The sequence below is a fragment of the Otolemur garnettii genome, unplaced genomic scaffold (assembly GCF_000181295.1).
Source record: "Otolemur garnettii isolate 467f Iridium unplaced genomic scaffold, OtoGar3 scaffold00029, whole genome shotgun sequence".
In the NCBI taxonomy this organism is placed as follows: Eukaryota; Metazoa; Chordata; class Mammalia; order Primates; family Galagidae; genus Otolemur; species Otolemur garnettii.
In genome coordinates, this window is record NW_003852424.1 from 18557443 (window position 1) to 18579937 (window position 22495).

Sequence of the window (22495 nt, forward strand, 5' to 3'; positions counted from 1 at the left end):
AAGACTGAAACTAGACCTGCACTTCTCATCACTTACAAAAATTGATTAAAGGGAGGCGCCTGTGGCTCAGTGAGTAGGGCGCCAGCCCTATATACCGAGGGTGGCAGGTTCAAATCCGGCCCCAGCAGAACTGCAACCAAAGAATAGCTGGGCATTGTGGTGGGCGTCTGTAGTCCCAGCTACTCAGGAGGCTGAAGCAAGAGAATGGCTTAAGCCCAGGAGTTGGAGGTTGCTGTGAGCTGTGTGACGCCACAGCACTCTACCAAGGGCAACAAAGTGAGATTCTGTCTTTACAAAAAAAAAAAAAAAATCGATTAAAGATGTATAAAAGATTTAAATCTGAGGCATAAAACAATAAAAATCCTCAAAGAAAGTGTGGGGAAAACACTTAAAAATATCAAGCTGGGGCGGTGCCCATAGCTCAGTGGGTAGGGCGGCCACATACACTGAGGCTGGCGGGTTCAAACCCAGCCCAGCACAGTTAAAACAACAATGACAACTGAAACAAAAAAAAGAAAAAAAAAATAGCTTGTTGTTGCGGGCGCCTCTAGTCCCAGCTACTTGGAAGGCTGAGGCAGGAGAATTGCTTAAGCCCAAGAGTTTGAGGTTTGCTGTGAGCTGTGATGTCACAGTGCTCTACAGAGGGTAACAGCTTGAGACGCCAAAAAAAAAAAAAAGAAAATATCGACTTGGGGAAAGATGTTATGAAGAAGACTTTTGTGGCAATTGCAACAATAAAAATAAACAAATGGGACTTAATTAAACTGAAAAGCTTCTGTATAGCTAAGGAAACAACCACCAAAGAAAAGAGATAACTTTCAGGATGGGAAAAGATATTTGCATATTATGAATTGGACAAAAGCAATGGAATATGCCATTGCCTGGCACCATAGTTCTGAACTATTATTAGAATCATTGCTGTTTTATTATAATATTTTAATACTTATGTGGCTAAAATATAAAGTGTAAGTAAAATTAGCAAAACTGGCATGCCTAACATTAGCAATTCAGAAAACATGGTCTGTATTCCATCAGAAATCTAAGAAAACAAAAAAGAAAACCAGTCCTCAGGGACAGAGAGACTTATAACCAGGTGGCTTTTCTAATATTTTTTAAAATATATTTTCTAATTTTTTTAAACAAGTTTTTGTCTCTGTGGATACAGTTATATAAGTAGAGCATTTAGTACTCTTCCATACTAAGCTAAAATGTAATCTAAGACTATTTTGCTATCTAAAATAATCTGAGTCAATGAATTAATTTTACCAGCAACACCTCATATGGTCCCTTTCAATGAGGATAAAGTTAATCTTAAACCAGCTTCCTAGAGGGCAGTTATTTGGGGTAGCTAGATGAATTTCAACTTGAAGGGCCACAGGAAAGAAGTAATATCAGTTTTATTGAATACAAGTCAGAAAAATGGAAGGACAATTTGGAAAACATTAGTTTGGAAATTTGTTGTCAAGTAAAAATTCAGGATTCAGTCCAAATTGTAGGAGAATGATAAACAATCAAAAACACCTCACAAGGCTAGAACTGAGGTATATTATAGTTTTTTTTTACTGAAACATAATGTTTTTCTCCCTAATTTGTTTTATCAAGAATAAATCATATTAGGATGACTTAAATATAAAATAAATTTTAGTCTCATTCTACTTGGTGTGATTATTTGTATAAAGTGCCAACACTAGTTGTTGGCTACATACTCTATTTATTTATTTGCATATTTGATTTTTACTTGTTTATATATTTGATTTCTGAAACAGAGTCTTGCTCTATCACCCAGGCTGGAGTGCAGTGGTGCATTCATAGCTCACTGCAGCCTAAAACTCCTCCCTCAATCTCCAGAATAGCCAGGACTACAGGTATGTGTCACCATCCTAATTTTTATTTTATTTTATTTTATTTTTTTGCAGTTTTTGGCCAGGGCTTGGTTTAAACCCACCACCTCTGGCATATGGGGCCCTCACTCTACCTTTTTGATCCACAGGCGCCGCCCATCATCCTAATTTTTTTTCTCCTGGTAGAAGTGGAGCCTTGCTATAATACCCAGGCTGGTATCAAACTCTTGGCTTCAAGTAATCATCCCACCTCAGTCTCCCAAAATGCTGGGATTACAGATATGAGCCACTGTGCCTAGCTAGTTTCTTTTTAAAATCCTTTTTCTGAAATCTTTCCACATCCTGTCAGCTTAACCAAGCTTTTATCATCAGACTATCTGTAAAAAGCTGTAGGATTTGAGGGAATTTTTCTCTTGAGATCCCCAAATAACTTGAAGTTACCAGGCCTGTCAGAAAGTAAAATTCTTTATCTACCACATATCAGGAAGCTGGTAAAGGACAAATTATCCATCTAGTTTTCCCAAGGGGATTTTTATCAGTTCTATAAAATCAATCTCAATTCCTCAAAGTTGTCTGGGAATATCTGAAAATACACCATTCCAGTCAAAACTTTGGTAAAATAACCAGTGATTCCAACTGTGTTTCTGTTACATAAGAAAACAGATTCTTATTGAATTTATGAAAATAACTATGTTGTCATAAATCAATTGCATTCATCAATAGTTTCCGATTCTAGAGAAATCAGGTAAAGATGAAAATAAATGTTTCAGATCTTGCTCATAAAAGTATAATTTAACCAATTTGCTATAAACTATAAGTAGCTCAAAAGAAAAATGTTTTCATAACTCTGAAAAATAAAGATTCAGCAATGTTTTAAAAAGTCATAAAGATTTTACTTTTATTAGTTCAGACCAAATAAAGCAGAATTTTGTTTAAATGATAGACAAAAAGACTCCTGTGTTCAACTTTTCTCAGAGCCTTCCATCTTTCGAGGGCAAAAGCCAAATTTCTTACAGTAGCTTATGGTGAAATCTAGAATATGTCATCTCCAAATAAGATTGTTGAGCTGAAGACAATAAAGCAGCAGCTAACAAGAAAGCTCTCTGTTCTCTATTTGCATAAAAGGAAAAAAGATTTACAAAGACAGAAAGGTATCCTGCACCCCTTTCTATCAGGGAGAACAAAAGTTAACCACTGATGATAGTTTTCACCTTTACCACCGTGGAGATGCACAAGGAACCAGCACAGCAAGTTTTACTAACTAGCTGTCATCTGCCATTGATTTGCTTTCCTCAAAGTCCTGCTTCTAGAATCTTAAAATCCTTTCCCTTTGTCTTGTCACTTCTCCAAAAATTTACTATTCTTTGTTGAAGATACTACCTAAGCTGAAAATCAAAGTCACCTCTTTGAGTATTCATTTTCCGGCTGTCTTCCATGCATATATGAAATATACATGCTAGTAAACTTGTGTTTCTTTTGTTAATCTTTTATTATATGAGTTTGTGTCATAGCTAAGAACCTATGTAAGGAGTGGGGCTAAAGGAAGAGTGATTCTTCCTTTATACCTACAATCCCCTACATTATCTGGGTTTCTTTTGTTTCTCTGCCTCCATTTCCTATTGTCCTCTGCTCATTCCACAGAGCCACTCTGGTTATTCAGCAGTCTCCTACCTCTTCTCCCTTAAGACATGCACACAGATTGCTTTCTCACCTCTTGGTGAGATCTTTGTTGGTTGCCTTTCAGCTGCCCATAATACTCCTTATTCTTGCTTTATTTTTCTCTCGCAATCTAACATGGTGTTTACTTATCTAGTTTATTTTCTGTCTCTCCCAGAGTCAAATGTAAATTCCATGAGAGTGAGAATTTTGTATGTTTTGTTCTTTTAGAGTGAGAATTTTGTATGTTTTGTTCTTTTGGTGTATTCCCAAAGCACAAACTACTTATTTGGCACATTGTAAACTCATAGCAAATATATTTGGAGTAGGCTAGGTAGAGTGGATCTATAGAGGTCAGGAGTTTGAGACCAGCCTAGGCAACATAGCAAGACCCTCATCTTTACAAAAAAAAAAATATATATATATATATATGTATATGTATGCGCATATATATATATATATATTTATATAATATAGCCTGGCAGAGATGGTGGTGCATGCCTATAGCTCTAGCCACTTGGGAAACTGAAGAAGGAAAATCACTTGAGGTAAGCAGTTAAAGGTTGCAGTGCGCTAAGAAGTACTGCTTACTGGACAACAGAGCAAGACCCTATCTCAAAGTATATATGTATACTATATATACAAAGTATATATGTATACCTATATACATATACACATAGAGTAAATTTTAAAATTTAGTTTTAAAGCAACATTCTTTGTTACAGGATAACAATAGTATCATAAGTAGGGTTTTAAATGGCAGCTATATATTAAAATATTGAAAGGCAAAATACTGTTATTTGCTTTACAAAAATCAAAGTGTTGGGATAAAGTGGTATAGATACTTCCTAAGACATGTTTAGCCAATGATGATGTGGAAGCTGGATAAGAAGTACTTGGTTTTTATTAAATTACTCTTTTTCCATATATTCTAAAATGTCAGACAATAAAAAAGTTTATAGAAATAAAAGCAGTATTTTTAAAATATTTCTAAAGAAATAAGTAAAAGTCATGGAGAAGAACCAGCTATATATCCAAACAGGACTTATATTTTATCTATACAGGAAAGAACCCCATATAAAGATAGAAAGTTATCTTGGTTGTCTGCCAGGAGGCCTAGGATAATATACACTCCTCCTTATAACATCCCTAAAAACCAGAAACCCACAACCACTTCAGGAAAGTGGCCTGGTATCTCAGCACAGACTTACAGTAGCCCTGCAGTCAGAAACTGTTGCAAAAGCCAGGTGTTATTTGACTCCTGGCAGTGAGATGAAGCATTGTCTGTAAAGCAAGTCAGGAAGTCATCTCTTGGAGACCACTATATTCCCTGGAAAGGCAAATTACAAGAAAAGTCTGATGCACTATGATAACTTTGGGCTAAGCTAAGCCTAGAGTCAAACAGGGGCTACAAGTATGGGAATTTATGCAGCAGGTATTTGTATTTGTTGGAAGCACCTGACTTTTAATACATAATTACCATTTCCTGCCTAGCCCCCAGCACAGGCTCACTAAATTAGCCCCAGGCAACGATTTTTAATAAACTTCCCTATGTGGCTGTAATGTCACATTGAGACCACTGATCCATAATGAAATCAAATTATCTTAGGGGCTTCTTGTTATGTTCACTTTCTTTAAAGACTATTTCCTTCTATTACATGAGTAACTATACAGTTTGCAAAAACTCAACCCCATTAAGAACTCACAGGCCGTCTGCTTTTATTGATGAAACCCAACACACCAGTAAACAAAAACCTAGACTACTGATTTAACAGTGTTTGTGAGACTCACCTGAGGAATATTTAGTACAATGAAGATTCTAACTCATTATCTCTGCGTAGGGCCTGAGAATCTACAACTCTATCAAGCCCCCAGGTATTGCCCATGCTACCATAGTAAACCAATTTAATGCAAGTGTAGAAGCCATCTATTTGCTTTAGGTTGTAGTACCAATAAACTCATTAGAAATCTTGGAGTGGTGTAATTTTTTTGATAAAAAGCTACCAGCAAAACAAATTCATTTCACATGAAAGCCAAAGATCGTTTTTTTTAACTGTGAATAAAAATGAGCAAATAACTTGAAGTTTCAGACACAAGAAAGCAAGTTTATCTTTGTCCACATTTCTTAACCATGGCCTAAAGCTTTGAGAACAGAATTTTAGAAGAGATGAACTGCCAGGGCATACCTATGCTTTTGACCCTGAACCAATCTTTGTAGGTAAAGAACTTTTTATACTCTGTACTCAGATAACGCAAAACCAAAATTAGCAAGTACTGATCCTTCCAAACTACCCTGTAGTTAATCTCATTACCAAATCCAAGAACCCTGCCAATTTGTCAAACCCAGCTCAGATTTTAAGAAAAAAAGAAAAAGGAATATATTTTAAACCTAACTAATGCTTCCAGGAGATTGCTAAGAAACAAATCCAGCAAACTTAACATAGAAACACCAATTTTCACCAAGTGCTCAAAGACAAATGGTCAACACGAGAATCAGCATAGGCATAAAAACCACAAGGCCAGTCTTGACCCTTCCCTTGCTTCCCTGCCTTCATTTAGTAATTATTAACACCCAAGAAATGTAGTAATATCCCAGGCTGCTTTAGTACCACTGAACGCCTGGTAAAAATGCAAAAAAAATCGCTGGACAAGAAGCTATCTTAAGCAGTTTCGCGGTCTAAATACACGACAAAATACGGAGACTTTTAAACTGTAATTACAGCACTTTTCAGATGGAAGTAGGTGGCTCTTAAAAGAGCCTTTTGAGTTGAATAAAACCATTGCGAAATTTTATGCTCTCTCTCCACGAATACGGCGCGCCAGTTGGATGTCTTTAGGCATGATTGTTACTCTCTTGGCGTGGATAGCGCAGAGGTTGGTGTCTTCAAACAGCCCCACCAGGTAAGCCTCGCAAGCCTCCTGCAGCGCCATTACTGCCGAGCTCTGAAAGCGCAGATCTGTTTTGAAATCCTGCGCAATCTCACGCACCAGACGCTGAAACGGCAGTTTGCGAATAAGCAGCTCGGTAGACTTCTGGTAGCGACGGATCTCGCGCAATGCCACGGTACCTGGGCGATAGCGGTGAGGCTTCTTTACACCGCCAGTGGCTGGCGCACTCTTGCGGGCGGCCTTAGTAGCCAATTGCTTACGTGGCGCTTTGCCACCAGTGGACTTCCGTGCGGTCTGCTTGGTACGTGCCATGTTAAAATACAAACTACACAGACTTGGCAACAAGACCAGTAGAGGCTGCCTATATATACACTCAGAAACATTCTGATTGGCCTTGTTGATTTTCAAAAGCCCCGCGCAATGAAACCATTGGCTGAAGAGTCAAGTAGCTCATTGGAGAATTGCTGAAGATCTGATTGGATGAATTGATACAGCTTTGAATCCTCTCTCTGTTCAGATCTGGGTTGGAGAAGAGTTTTCTGCGATTCTAATTCCGTATTTCTCAAATTTTAGTGTAAAGATCTTGGAAGATGCTAATTCTGATCCAGTAGTTGTGTGGTGGGGCCAGATGTTCCGAGGACTGTGCTTTGAAAACAGATATACGCGTATTTTGTTTTTTTCCTTAGTCACCCTGACTGCCACTTCCTAGCTCCTGTGAACCATTTGAACTACACGGCAGTGGTAAGCGCGTAGTCCGGAGGTGGCTGGCGCAACAAATGTTATTTGGCTTATGTTGTCCTAAATGTTGCTTTGCTTTGGTTCCGAGTTGACTTTACTTTTCAACAATTGTTTGTTTTCATCGGGTCCTTATGGATCCTACAGCTATGGCCAGTGTCTTCTGCGGGATAACAGGAGGAGCACTGGAATGGCCCTGTCCATCTAAATTTGTAAACGTTACCAAACTTGCTTCCTCTTAAGGAATATATTTTCTTATGTGTCCTAGCTGCCAATGGTGTGGTTAAGAAACAGGAAGTTCTCCCTGAAGCCCTTTTCTCTCCAGATTACTTTGTGCTGTGTTAAAAGTAATTCTTTTATTCCCAGAGATTATGCTAGATTTGGTATACAAAAAATGCATAAAATGATTTTAAAATACACTTCCTTAATAAGGAAATTGAAAAATAAGAGAAAGTTTCCTGGCATAAAATGAAAAAATAGACTAAGAGATATTTGTGAACCACCTAATAAACCATATGTTCTTGCTTATATTATAAAATACTGCCCTAGTGACCTGAAAGAGGACCAAATGGGAAAGTTAAGTGAAAGAGGACCAAATGGGAAAGTTAAGTAAAATAGGGGAATAGGATTATGAGGGCCAGAAAAACATAAGGGATTTGTGAGACAAGATAGTGACATAATTCAGGGCCATGGTTACCTGTGGGAGGAATAGCAGGAGAAAGAGAGATGCAGTTATTCATAATATTTGGCATATCTGGTTGGCCACTGGGGTCAGACATTAATATTAACCTTTATAATGTGTATATGAATTTGCTTTTTTTTTTGTAGAGACAGAGTCTCACTTTATCAGTAGAGTGCCACGGCATCACACAGCTCATTACAACCTCCAGCTCCTGGGCTTAGGTGATCCTCTTGCCTCAGCCTCTTAAGTAGCTGGGACTACAGGTGCCAGCCACAACACCTAGCTACTTTTTGTTGCAGTTTGGCAGGGGCCAGGTTAGAACCCACCACCCTCAGTATATGGGGCTGGCACCCTAACCCACTGAGCCACAGGCACCACCCAATGTGTGTATGAATTTTTTAATAGTATCTAGAATTACAAATTTAAAAGTGAATAAGTGAACAATTACATACAAATAGATGTTAGTCAAAAACTCACTTCACTTTCCGTAAAAGTGATAGAATCTCCAGAAGCTTTTGTGGAGAAATTTGATTATAAGAAAGAAACTTATCCCTTATAATGCAAAAGTCTGTGAATGACCAAAAGATAAGTAGGGTACATTACAAAAATTGCTGCTAATTTACAAGACTTGTTTTTTAAAGGATTTTTCTTCAAATCCTAGGAAAAAGAAGTACTTGACATGTACAACTGAAGTATTTCATGTTATCAGTTGTATAATAAATTCATTTATCTAGGCGCTTGTTCAGATAAATACAATATAGTACACATATGCTCAGTGCAAGAACTGGTTTTGTAAAAGTTGAAAGAATTGTTACACAATCAAAATCAGTGAGGTAGTATACTAGAAAAATTGTGCATGGTTCCCTGTTGTCTGAAGTGCACATTCCTGTCATTGACCTAATAAGGCTCCAAAATGTGGTACTAAGCCACTTCTGGAAGCATCAACTATTGCTTTCAATACTGACATGAATTACACTCTTTTGTGACATCCTATTCCATTCCATTCCTGCATCGCTTTTCATGGAGACATGTTTTGACTCTCCATATAGGCTGCAGGGGAAAATATGGCAGAGGGGTGGAGTGAATGAGTTAAAGTTGGGTGAAATATTAACAATAAGTCACAGCTTCACCAAAAGGATGATATTTGAATATAACTCAGAAGGAACTGAGGAAGTAATACCTACAAAGATATAGAAGCTGAGTGCCCAAGAAAGCAAAGTGAACTATCAATACATAGTCTCTGAGAGAGAGATATATACTTCAAGCAAGTTCAAGTAGCTAGTGAAGCTAGGAAAGAGAAGAAGAATAGTGAGATTTGAGACCAAAGAGGGGTCAGAGGGTCAGAGAGAGGGGCTTAATTAGTCACTGAAAGGAATTTGAGTTTTCCTTTGAGTGAAGTGAAGAGGAAAGCCATAACAGATTTTTAGACATGGGAGTGACCTGATCTGATTTACCCTTTTTATATCTGGCTGCTATGAAAAGAAAGTAAAAGCAAAAGCCAAACCTGATGAGGGCATCACAATAACAAAGGCAGAGACAGCAGTGGTTTGAGCAGAATGTTAGCAATAAGAGTGTGAAATAGTTGCATTCTGTTTGTATTTTCAAAGTAGAATGATAGGACTTGCTGATGGATTGGCCATAGAAAAAGAAAAGCAAAAATGAATTTAACTGAAAGACTAAAAAATGCCACTTACCAACTTCATGATGAGAGTTGTTTTTGCAGATAAAATGTCAAAAAACTCTGAGGCCTGTTTAAGTTGGAAGTGAGTACTTAACTTTCAAGTAGAGATGTCAGGTAGGTAGCAGGGTCTCTGAGTCTGAAGTTCAAGAGGAATTGTGAGCTGATTTAATTTGCAAGGCATCTACTATAGACAGCACCTCCACAGCAACAAGGAAATATCAGTTCAACAGAATCGGAAATTTTCATTCTCCAGGTGCATCTTAACAGAGCCATCAGAAGCATCCCAGCTAAAGGAAGAGAAAAGGCTCCCCTTCACATATGAGGGATCTTGAGAAAGGCTTCAGGAGGCTTGGGAACTCATGCAATTGCATGCAAAATATGTGGGGGGAAACAGTATATTTTGGAGAAAGGGTGTGAATATCTATTACTGAGTACTCAAGGTGACTTCCCCATGGCTCTAAGTTTAATGGATTATTTGAATAAGAGTTCCAGTTTCAGGCCAAATGCAATGCCTGTAATCCTAGCACTCTGGAAGGCCTAGGAGGATGGATTGCCTAAACTCAGTTCAAGACCAACCTGAGCAACAGCCAGACCCTGTCTCTAAAAAAATAGCTGGGCATTGTGGTGGGCAACTGTAGTCCCAGCTATTCCAGGGATGAGGCAAGAGGGTTGATTGAGCCCAAGAATTTGAGGTTGCTATGAGCTATGATGCCAAGGCACTCTACTGAAGGCAACAAAGTAAGACAATGTCTCAAAAAAAAAAAAAGAAAATTCCAATTTTATTATTTACTAACGGCATTTTTGCACATGGTAAAATAGGAAAAATATTGTTTGCTCTGAGAATTATAGGAGATAAAGAGAATTACTGGAGAATTACTTGAAAATTAAGTTAGGAATCTATGTCATGAATATAAATCAAACACTCCTTACTCCTCTGACCTAGGACTCAGTCTTTTTCTAAGAGATATATCATCTTGTGACTTTTTTACTCTTATGGCAGTTATATTCTGAGAGCTTTTAATTATGTTTCCAGTCTACACATCTTCCCTAAATTCCAGACTCATATATATTCAGCTTCCTATTTCATATCTTCCTCTTAGATATGCAACAGGCATCTCAGTCTCCCCCTGGAAGTCCAAAACTTAAGTCTGCAATTCTCTCCAAAATTTGTTTCTTCCATATTCTTCCCCCTTTTAGCAACTGCCACCTCCATTCCAGTTGCTTTCACTGAAATAATTCAAATTATCCACAAATTCTTTTTCTCTCATACCCTACCTTCCCTAGCTCAGAAAAGAACTATTAACCTTTTCTTCAATATATATATAGAATCCAAACACTTTTCATAGTCTGTACCACTAATACATCGATCCCAGCCACTGTCATTTCTCACCTGCATTATCACAGTAGCCTCCCAACTGGTCTTCTGGCTCCTACCCTGAGTCGCATTAGTCTTCTCATTCAGGCATTCTGATGGGTCATTGAAAAATAGAACTGCAACTAAAAAATAGCTGGATGTTGTGGCAAGGACCTGTAGTCCCAGCTACTCCGGAAGGGGAGGCAAGAGAATTGCCTAAGCCCAGGACCTGGAGGTTACTGTAAGCTGTGTGACACCACGGCACTCTACTGAGGGTGATAAAGTGAGACTCTATCTCTACAAAAAAATCAGATCATTTCAGTTCTTTGCTCAAAACCCTATAGTGGCTCCCCCACTTCACTCAGAGTAAAGGCCAAAGTAGTTACTTTGCCCTACAGAGCCATATAGGAACTACTCACCTCCATTTGCCTTTCAGATAAGATTTTTCCTCCACATGCACTGTGCCCCTTCACCCAGCTACAATACTTCCTTACTACCTCCAGGCTTTCCTACTTGGTCTTCTTTCTGGAATACTCCCTCACGCTTCTCCAACCATCATTTTATCAGAAAAGCTTTTATTTAAAGTGTCACCTCCTCCTGCCATGCTGTGCCTCTTCCAGCTTCTGACACATTATACTTTACTGTTTATACATTCTACAGCCATCTGACACATTATACTTTACTGTTTTTGTTTGTGCACTCACACCCAATAAATATAAATCCCACAAATTCAGAAATATTATTTTGTTGACTTGCTCATTGCTATAATTCCGGCCAGGCGCAGTGGCTCACGCCTGTAATCCCAGCATTCTGGGAGGCCAAGGTGGGTGGATTGCCTGAGTTTATGAGTTGGAGACTAGCGTGAGCCAGAGCAAGACCTACTCTGTAAAAATTGGCTGGGGCTGCAGTGGGGTGCCTGTAGTCTCATCTACTTGGGAGGACGAGGCAAGAGAATCGCTTGAGCCAAGAGTTTGAGATTGCTGTGAGCTGTGTGACACCACGGCACTCTACCAAAGGTGACAAAGTGAGACTGTGTCTCATTAAAAAAAAGAAAGAAAGAAAGAAAGAAAAATGCTATCCCAGGACATAGAACAGTGCCTGGCACATACCATGTGCTCAATTTTGTTTGTGTTAAATTAACAAGCTCCTATTAGTTTTTCTCCTGAAATCTATCCCTTACCTCCAGTAACATTTGATTCCTTTCATAATTATGCACAAGGCCACATCATTACAAAAGGCAAGATTAAAAATAACTCTACTTGATATTGCTATCAAGTTATCACCCTACAAATTTGCTGGACACAAGGAGGAAAACCTGATTTTATAGTGGAACATTTGCTGTAAGCCAGGAAATTTCTATTATCTTTAGATAGACAGAGAGTACCTCTGATGTGGTACAAGATTATGTACATACCACGTACAGTGAGAGACCAAAAAAAAAAAAAATGTATAGATGTTTTAAGAAAGGAAAAAACTACTTTTTAAGTAGCATTTTTTTAATGTGTATACTTTGGGGGGGGCACCTTCTACATAAATTTATTACTGACAAGCACATTAACCTGATTTCAGTCTATCGAAATCACGTCTACTTTACAGGACATAGAGTATAGACTACAAGTAAAGCCATCTTATTAAGAAAAAAAAACAGTCCAAAAAGTATTTTACAGTTCTAGACCCCAGCACAATCAAGAGTCAAAAAACGAGAGAAAGGAGGAAAGAGACTATTTTCAATTCACATTTGGGACAACACCTAAGTCACAATTAAGAGCTTTTACTAAACAGTAACTCCAAGATCTTTGGGACATAAATGGGATATTAAGTTAATGTAAACTGGGCATAAACTCTAGTTTTTATAGTTACGTATGAGGTATGGACGAGTTTTTAACAGTGCTTACTTCATTGAGGTTAAAACATCCAGGTGCCTGCATGGACACTTTTAGAACGCTATCATCGCTGGTTGTTAACAAGTTTAGCTGTTTCTAAATTGCTATTAGCATTCTTTAATGTTCCCACAACTAAGTCATAAGTACGTTACTATCCATACCAAAAATTGCCTTTTGCTTCCACCCCACAACCAAAGCGCGGCCTTTTGTTCTCGCTCTCCCCGCCATTTTGAGCACGGTAAGACTGGCTATCTCGGGACAGCTCACACTCTTTATGTAACTAAATACAAAGTACCGTTAAAAAGACCTCGGCTGCCATCATAGAAAACTACAACGTTAAAATACTTTCATACTTGGAGTGTAAATAAGCTTAAAAAGGAAATTCGACATAAGCTACAACGGACACACTAGATATTTTCAGGACAAAGCCAAACACTTAAAATGTCAGCTCTTTCACGGAAAGATGTGGGCGGCCCTGAAAAGGGCCTTTGGTTCAGAAATAAGTTTCGGTTGTGAAATGCGGAGCCTTCAGCCACCAAAGCCATAAAGAGTGCGCCCCTGTCGCTTGAGAGCATACACCACATCCATGGCAGTTACCGTCTTCCGCTTGGCGTGTTCTGTGTACGTGACAGCATCGCGGATCACGTTCTCCAGAAAAACCTTCAGCACCCCGCGAGTCTCCTCGTAAATAAGACCAGAGATGCGTTTGACACCACCGCGCCGAGCCAGACGCCGGATAGCAGGTTTGGTGATCCCCTGAATGTTATCACGTAAAACCTTGCGATGGCGTTTGGCACCTCCTTTGCCAAGCCCCTTTCCACCTTTACCACGTCCAGACATGGCTGCAAAATCCCCAAGGCCAACTCCTGAGAAGTATCTCCTGCAAACAGGCGATAGCCCTTATATGCAAGAATTTCGGACCTAATTGAAAACTTCATACGGGAACTTTCGTCGCGCCTGCTAGCCCCACCTCTCACAGCTGAGCCCAGTGCAACGTCACCAAAGATTAGGCCGGAAGAGCCGCCGTTGGTGTGGAGGAGCAAAACCTGGGATTCCAAATATAATTTTCGAGAGATATTAAATACGTCGGACTAAAGAAATTTACTTTTTTAGTGCTTATTCGCTGCTTGGGATGTTTTAAAACGATTTTTAGGAACCTTTGTCACACTGTCAGAACTGCAGCAATCTCTGTCGAATGCGGAGTTCAGTTTTTTCCCCACGTTCGCAGTGCCTTCTACATTTCCACTCCCCTGTTATAACTCTGAATGACCAAACCCACTGTGAGCAGTTAAAAATATGCAGGACTCCATTATCTCTTTTACCAAACCAAGGGAATTCTGAACGAAAGGGTTTTCTTCCCGAAGGCAAAGACAAGGTTAGTTAGTGATTCGGGGTTAGAATTGTCGCCTGTCATGCCTCCAGAGGCCTGTGTTCCATTCCTGGCTTGTTTCTCTTCCTAAAATCTGCAATTTCTCTTTAAAGATTTAACCGTTCCTCGCATCTGCACCCAGGTACTTAGTAATGTGTTAATGTTTACTTCTCTATTCTCTCTTTGATTCTGGTAGTAAGCATCCTTGTTCGAAAGAAAATTGGTAGCCTGTGATAGCCAAGGTAGCAACATAAATAGGCAAATTCCCACGGGCGTTTCGGATATTAGTTTACCCATATGGTGTTTCAGTAACATTAATGGTGTTAAAAGAAAACTTGCGTCGCCAAGCAGCAGAGTGGCGCAGCGGAAGCGTGCTGGGCCCATAACCCAGAGGTCGATGGATCGAAACCATCCTCTGCTAGTTGGACTTTTTTTTTTTTTTCCCCCATTGTTACCCAGAAGATGTAGGTGAACATCCTGACTGTAAAGCTCATCACTGTGAGATTTATCTACAGAGGTTAATGAAAACTCAAACAGATTTTCTGCATTAACTTTGCCGTGGTAAATGTCTAATTCTGGAATGGTGGCAGGTTTTGAGCCAAAATTTGAATAACAGCTTATCAGACAGCCAAGAAGACCATTAGGAAAACAAAACAAATACAAGGAGGAATGATAATTAAGGATTTAAGGAATTATTCAAAATAATTTATTTTATTATTAATATTTTAATTATACAAAATAAACTGTTGTATTCATTTTAGGAGGCAGAGTCTCGCTCTGTCAACCCAGCTCTAGTGCAGGGGCATCATCATAGCTCACTGCAACTTCCAAATCCTGAGATTAGGTGATCCTCCTCCTGCCTCAGCCTCCCAAGTAATGCACACCACCTTGCCCGGCTAATTCTTCTCTACTTTTGGTAGAGATAGGGTCTCGCATTCTTGAGCTCAAAAGATCACTCACTGCCGGTTTGACCTCTCAGAGTGGTAAGAGAGCCACCACATGAGGCAGGAAGTACAAATAAGTCATTGTGATAAGAGTATGCGGTGAGGTGAGGTGTGAAGAGAAGGATTTGAAAAGTAGCTATGTTTTTATCACCACCTATTCACCTGTTGATGAAGAAGGAATCCCCCTACTCTACACAGCCTGAAGGATGAACATGGGACACACAACACTGGATAGAGAAGACTGTTAGCAATTTATTAATCACATAAATTTACAGCTTGAAAAAGGATGTAGCACGCAAGGCTGTGTGGAAGGGTTGCACTCGGGAGCAGAATGAACCAGTAGGGGATGTGAGAAGCAGGCTTTGTAGTAATCAGAGGGTGGGATGACCCCTGGTTCTCTCCAGATAATGTAATTGACTTGTTTTAACAGTTTTGGAGGCTGGCAGGGAGGTAAAACATATCAGGCTGAGGACCAAATAGGATGCAGTAGGCCTGGCTGAAATAAAGGAATGGGTCAAATGGGGAGTTTTTCCTTTTCTTGGACACGTCTAGAGCAAGATAGGGAAACTTGTGGTTGGGCCTCTTAGGGGGCTTGTGAGGGTCAAATATGTCATGGCAGCACTTGAAATTTTACATCTTAAAATGCATCTGTGTTATGGCTGAGCAAATAGGGAAAGAGCAGGGGTGAATATAAATTGCAAACAGGTTTAGATTTTATTTTTTACAGAGCAATAGGAAACTATTGACCAATTGTGAGCAAAGAATTTGATCAAATTCTCTCCTTAGAAAAAAGTCTCTGTAGTTTTCATGTTTGTGCTCTGGTTCTAATCACACCCCAATCTAATCAACAAACTCTTCAAAATATATTTAGAGTTCGACCACTTCTCACTACTTCTGCCAGTACTACCTGTGATAGTTTAGCCATAATCATGTCATCTGAATATTGCAATAGCCTTCAACTGTCCTTTCTCCCTCCAGGAAGAAAGAGAAGGCAACAAGTCCATTTTCAGATTTTTACAGAATGGAAGACTTTTCACATTCAGTAATCCCCACATTAAAGGTGATTGTAGAATCTAAAAGATATATATATAGAGATATATAGATATATATACATCATATGAGAAGATATTTTTATTGAACTCCTACTATTTGCCAGATGTTATTCTATGAATAGAGAAAGAAATAACATGTAAAATATCTCATTTCCATCCTCCAGAAGCTGCTAATTTACTAACCTAAAAAAGCCAAGATCTTTCACAAATGAGCCAGGAAGACCTTTGCTCCGGTGTCTGGGATTTAGAAAAATTAAAGAAATGCTTTATGTGTAGACTGCTGACACTATTGTCAATTGAGGTACATAAGGTGACAGATGGTAACAGGCTTGAAAGAAGCCATCTAAAATACACATCTAAAATACAACTTTAAATCTATATCCCATTATGGGGCCAAGCACTCTATAGAACGTTGTAAATTCTATAAATACTTCTCCATATATATGATTTTATTGGATCCCATTTTTATGTTGATTCATCTATTAAATGTATTATTAATAGTTAAAATGTTTATATTCCTATTTTGTGTTTCTTATTATTATATGAAAGACTCAAAAATAGTAATGACCCTGGATCTTTGTATACTCCTGAGAAATTCAAGAAAGGTGTTTTCCTTTTTTCCCCCAAACTGGCACATGCTGTGAAAGGTGCTCTAATATCATATCATAACAATCAGAGAAAGTACCAGAACAGCATGGAAAAGGGAAAATTGTTATAGAGATCATTCAGGATGACAGATGATGGCTTGTGGTGAAACTGTCTTCCAGGTGCAGTTTCCTTAACAATACTCTGGGCAGATACCAGATGTAGCTAGAGTCTATAAAGGTGAATGTGAGTAAGCACGGATATTAAAGAAATCTGAGCTTATTAAAAAATATCCCTCAGTGCAAATATGCAATATTTTGCCATATTTTAGGTCCCATAAACTCCACTTTTTCTGCCTTGGGAGTCATAGAGGAAACCTTTTTGTCCAGGGAGCAACCATATACCACAAGACTGAAATAAACTCAACTGTTCATAAGTCCTGACTGGTCCCAAATAACTGCCATTTTTCCAATGGCTAAAAGCACCTGAAGCCACAAGATGCTTTAACCTTAAGTGCAGGATGGAGCAGAAAGCTCACTATACTTTTTAAGTATTGCGCTAGAGGAGGAGCTTAGAAGGACCAGGTGGCCAAGGGGGATAAGGCATCTCACTTTGGATCAGAAGATTGAGGGTTCTAACCTCTTCGTGGTTAATGGGATGTTAGCTTTTTCCAGCTCTTACAAGACTCAAATTGAAAAAAAATTTCACTCATTGAAAAAAAACAGATATCAAACTTTATTATACTAAGTTCTATTATTAGAAAAGGCACATATTGTATATTGTCTATTAATGATGCACCCTAATAACATTAGTGATATGTTTCTCTTTTCAATGGTATATATCTAAAGTACTTGAAACAGTGCCTGGTATATGGCAAGTGTCCAATGAATAGTTGAATAGTATCAATAGTGATTGATAGTGCTATGGGAAAAAAAAATAGGCACAGGAGCAGCATAGGGAGCAGTAGTCAGGAAATTACCAATGGAAATGATATTTGATTTAAATTTCAAGTCAATATCTGCAAAGAGATTCAGAAAGAGAGAATAACAAGTGCAAAAGCCCAGAGATAGGAGTATGTCTGGAGTGTTCAAGGATTAGCAAGAAAGCCAGCACAACTGGAAGAGATAGAGCAAGAGAGTATTTAATATAGGTCAGAGGCCAGAAGGAAGTAGACCAATTAGGGTCTTCATGAAATGGCTTTTATATGGAGCAAAATGGGAAAGGATGGAAGTTTGAAACAGGTAAGTGGCAGCATCTGACTTACCTGTGAGAAGAATTATACTGGCTTCTGGATGAGGATAGAATATAGCAGAACAAGTGGGGACAGGAGGCTGGTTCATGGTGTCCTGACTACAACGACAGCAGTGGAATTAGGATGAAACAATTTATTTCTGAATATATTGTAAACAAAGAACCAAGAGGCATACTTCTTTTCTATTTACTTTATTCCTTTTTCTTGTTCTTTAATAGTAAGGAAAAGGCAGGACCTTTGAGTTTAAAAAAGGTAAGGGGCACAGGGGAAAATGCTCCAAATCTACCTACCTACTTTGTAACACCACAAAGGGATGTGAGCTCATTTCAAATCATTGCTTGATATGTATTAAAAGAAGTGATATATAATCTTAAGAGACAAAAAAAGAGAATGACAAATATCCTGTGTACATTCTTTTCTGCCAGGGTCAGTTTCTAATCCTTCTCCCTCCACAAACGCGCACACGCCATATGACTCAGTATTTATTTTATAAATATCTGTTGAATGTTTACAACATGCAAAGCTAGAAAGCCAAGGATATAAAAAAGTAGTAGTATCCCTATCTTATTCCCAAGGAAGGTAAGTGGGGGAGGAGTGAAACTGTTCAGTCATCTGTAACATCAAACATCTTTCATTCTTCACTAGAGAAAAAGCAAAACATAACATCCAATTCCTGAAGACTCCCAGATGGCTTCTAATCCAGATCATCACCTCTCAACTTTATATTTCCAAGATTAAATGGGTATAAGTTTGTAAACCATCTTTGAACCACATATACTCTAGATAAAATTCAAAAAGATATTGTCTTTAAAAGCTGCATTTACCACTGTAAGTAGTGGCTCACACCCATCATCCCAGTTTTTCAAGAGGTCAAGGCAAAAAGATCACTCAAGGCCAAGAGTTTATGGTTTGGGAGATCTGTGCATTTATGAGAAATTTATTTCAGAACAGAAGAGTTTTCTGTCAAATGTCACAATCCCAGTCTCAGGGTTTGACCTAATTGGAAAGACTTCATCACCTTAACCACTAGACCAAAAATAGCTTGGTAGCCACAAGCCATAAGGTTGGTTACTTGATAAAGAATGGGTTTTTAAACAATTGGATTGTCTGCACTCTACTTTTTTCTCCTCATCTGTAAAAGAAGCAGGTGGTAAAGAAGGGAGAAATTTTTCAGAGAGATCATCTTTATGATTTCTGAAAATATTATTTTACTGTGTAGACAGTAACTTGCTATAGTTTACATACTACTAGGAAGTGAAAACAGGTGAGTGGTGAGGTTTTAAGGGATGGTGAGTTTAAAAATAAGACACAAGTGACAGAAGAGGCTCAAAGAAGGAAGAAAGAAATGCAGACTGGAATACTCAGAGATCTTCAATTTAAATTAACTTAACAAAAATATGAAGAGAACAATGATGCTTTCAGTTTGCAGATCCATGTAAGCAGGAGGAGGGTACATTTGATCTGAATCTTGCAAAAAGATTTTGCTAGGAGGACCCTCCTGGTAGAAGGAACAGCATGGGCAATAGCAGGCCCTGCTCCAGAAAGGTGGAAACCAGCGGTCACACAAAGCCAGAGTTTGTGGACGAGGTGTTGAGAGAGCCTTGTACCTGGAAACATGCCTGGGATTTAAAAGACAAAAAGCATTAGATTAGGATGTCCCTAACAGGGAAACCAAATGTACAGAGTGGGGGAGAACAGTGAGTGAGGAGTACTGGCTGCTGGTGGTTCCCACCCGGAAACCCATTTAAATGACTGACCACTGGACCCCACCTGCAAAAATTCCCATTTTACTGGCCTGAGGGAGGGAAGGAGTCACAGCATTTTGAGGAAACTCCCCTGCTGCGTGTAATTTACAGCCACTGGACCTCCGGCTGGCAGCAGAGAGATCAGGGGTTGCTTGAGGAAAGGGTTAAGCACAAATTGGAGGATTGGGAATCAGTTTTCATCTACAACCGTGTTTTTACAACCTGGACGTAAAGCAAACACCTGCCCGATGTATTTACCGCTGCAAGAGTTTAAATTTCATAACTTCCCGATCTTCTATATAGAGTCTACAAGAAAGAGATAAGACTACCTCTTACTGAGGGACGACATTGTTCTTCGGTCACTATCCCTGGTTTTATTTCCTTTTCCTGGTAAGCCCCGCCCAGAGTGTGCTGGGGAGACCTTCTCTTCGGGAGCTAAAACCTCACTCCCACCTCACAGTGGAAAGACTCAACACTAAACGACGAGGATGGGATTCGAACCCACGCGTGCAGAGCACAATGGATTAGCAGTCCATCGCCTTAACCACTCGGCCACCTCGTCGCACCTGCCAAGATGTTTCTCACAGAAAAGTATATTCCTTTACTCAACCGAGTTTTATTTCTCAGTGTCTCTTGTTTAGTCTCACATTTCTATGGATGAAACTGATGCCTTTGCTCTCTGTAAATGGCTCCCTTACGTCACTTAAAAGAAAGAAAGGAAAAACTAAAAGGAAGACCGACGATGGGAAGGGTGGAGCTGAATAAAGGTGACAATATACACTTCCTAAGGGGGTGCAAAATGGGAGAAATTAACCAAGAAGAATGGAATTAGTGACTGCCCTTGCTTTTAAAATCAAATTGGATTTTGTTTCTTTCTGTTAGGTCATATATGTGAACACTATGAACAGCATTATTAAACCAGGTATATTTATAGTTGCATCCCTGGACACTCCTCGGTAGGATACTCAGAAGAATGCCTGCCGTATGATTACATTAATGCCTCTGACAAATAATGGGGTTATGTGTTAAAGTAAAATTATGGTTGGTTTTGAAGGTCAAACCAAAGATTTTGGACTATATATTGAAGAATTGTGAGGCCATCACAGGGATTTTTGTTTTGTCTTGCTACTTCATACAAAGAAATTACAAAAAAGAAAAAAAAAAGATAATTTAGTATTGTTATTTTTTAGTTGTTACCTATTTCTATGCCTTTCAGCCTAAGACCACCAGGAGTACAACTACAGTTGGATAAATTGTGTTCGTTGCTGCTGTGACTAGGAAAAATACACACCATAGGAAACCTTGGAGAATCTCAGTGAGGAGTATTTTACAAAGGCCTTATTTCTGTTTGTGTTGGGTGATTTTGAAGAGGGTGGAAAGGAAGAAGAGCTTTGTTCTGTGTTAAATTCTGTCAGGGAGGGCATAATTCTGTTATTGGGTATGTTAATAAATTTTAACTATAGGGAGGTAACAGTAGAATGAAACAAAAGTTATTAAAACATTGGTGCTTCATTATTAATTGGTAGAAGTGGATGTTCTGGTATTGTTATGATTTACATAGTGACTCTGTTTTATTATCAATGCTTACACAAGATTATTAAATATTTAGTTGTTGATATGATTTTCATTTGGTTGTTTGGTACCATTTCATCACAGTCAGAAAAATTGGTCTAATGCTAATGTTCTCTGAGATTGTTTATGTTCAACAGAAGAACCCCATGGCCTAGCAGTGAGCATCAGACAAGTTCCTGACAACTCCTAGGCCAAGTGGATAGGATCAGACCAGTTCCTGGATGTCATAGGCTGCTTCTTTCTTTCTTACGTATATCTAGCATAATTAAGAAAAATAATTTTGTGTGTGTGTGTTATGACACAATGTAACATATGATAAATAAGAAAATGAGACTAAAGGAAAAATAAAAACCAAATCTGGGATATGATCAAGATTCAAATTGCATATTCTAAGGAGATATCAAGGGATGATTTAATAAATATCAAACATATTATGTGTCAAATCAGTATCAAAACATGCCAAGCTAAAACAGGTTAAATTATACAAGGTTTCATGTTTTTAAAGATGAAGTGATTGACAAGTTGTATAACGTTTCTGGAAAGAAAAAAAATAACTGATCTTAGTAGTGTTGGGATTGGGAATTAAAAGGCATGATAAACCTGGGCCTGAAGAAACCACTAATTCACTCACTCATTCAACCTTTTGATTTAATATTTATTGAGTATCTTATATGTACCAGCCACTGTTCTAAGTATAGCTGTATACCACATGCAAAATTCCTTGCTCTGATGAAACTTAATTATGTAGAAATAGCAATAAACAATTTAAAAATCAAACTATATAATATGTTAGAAGGTGGCAAATGCATGGGAGTAGTGACAAGGTTGGTCACTACTAGGGTGGTAAGAAAAAAATTAGCTCTGTGGTTCTCTGTACTGCACGCTAGAATCCATGGGGAACTTTTTTTTTCTTTTGAGACGGAGTCTTACTTTGTCACTCTCCATAGAGTGCAGTAGCATCCCAGCTCACAGCAACCTCTTGGGCTCAAGAGCTCCTTTTGCCTCAGCCTCCCAAGAAGCTTGGACTATAGGAAGCTTCCACACTACAATGCCCAGCTATTTTTAGAGACAGAGTCTGGCTTTTGCTTAGGCTGGTCTCAAACTTCTGAGCTCAGGCAATCTACCTGAGTCACAGAGTGCTGGGACTACAGGCATGAACTACCATGCCCTGTTTGGGGAACTTTTGAAAGATATCCATGTTAGGGCATTATTCTTAGAGATTCTTTTTTTATTATTATTTTAATTTTTTTTTTCC

At 38.7% G+C, this 22495-nt stretch overlaps 2 protein-coding genes and 2 non-coding genes across 4 annotated transcripts; 1 reads left to right on the forward strand and 3 right to left on the reverse strand.

Annotated features, from left to right (window-relative positions):
• Nucleotides 1-6262: 6262 nt before the first annotated feature.
• LOC100945040 (histone H3.1) lies at nucleotides 6263-6703 on the reverse strand. Its single transcript, XM_003788795.2, has one exon. It carries the CDS (start codon nucleotides 6696-6698, stop codon nucleotides 6288-6290), a length of 411 nt encoding a protein of 136 aa, XP_003788843.1. The 5' UTR covers nucleotides 6699-6703; the 3' UTR covers nucleotides 6263-6287.
• Nucleotides 6704-13183: 6480 nt separating this feature from the next.
• Nucleotides 13184-13583, reverse strand: LOC100946297 (histone H4). The gene has a single exon (XM_003788799.3). It carries the CDS (start codon nucleotides 13559-13561, stop codon nucleotides 13250-13252), a length of 312 nt encoding a protein of 103 aa, XP_003788847.1. The 5' UTR covers nucleotides 13562-13583; the 3' UTR covers nucleotides 13184-13249.
• An 856-nt stretch (nucleotides 13584-14439) lies between these two features.
• TRNAM-CAU lies at nucleotides 14440-14511 on the forward strand. Its single transcript has one exon. It is a non-coding gene; the product is annotated as a tRNA-Met (tRNA).
• A 5637-nt stretch (nucleotides 14512-20148) lies between these two features.
• Nucleotides 20149-20230, reverse strand: TRNAS-GCU. Its single transcript has one exon. It is a non-coding gene; the product is annotated as a tRNA-Ser (tRNA).
• Nucleotides 20231-22495: the final 2265 nt, after the last annotated feature.

Excerpts from the sequence above, each read along its gene's own strand:
- LOC100945040 (XM_003788795.2), bottom strand. The coding sequence starts at position 6,698 with ATGGCACGTACCAAGCAGACCGCACGGAAGTCCACTGGTGGCAAAGCG.
- LOC100946297 (XM_003788799.3), bottom strand. The coding sequence starts at position 13,561 with ATGTCTGGACGTGGTAAAGGTGGAAAGGGGCTTGGCAAAGGAGGTGCC.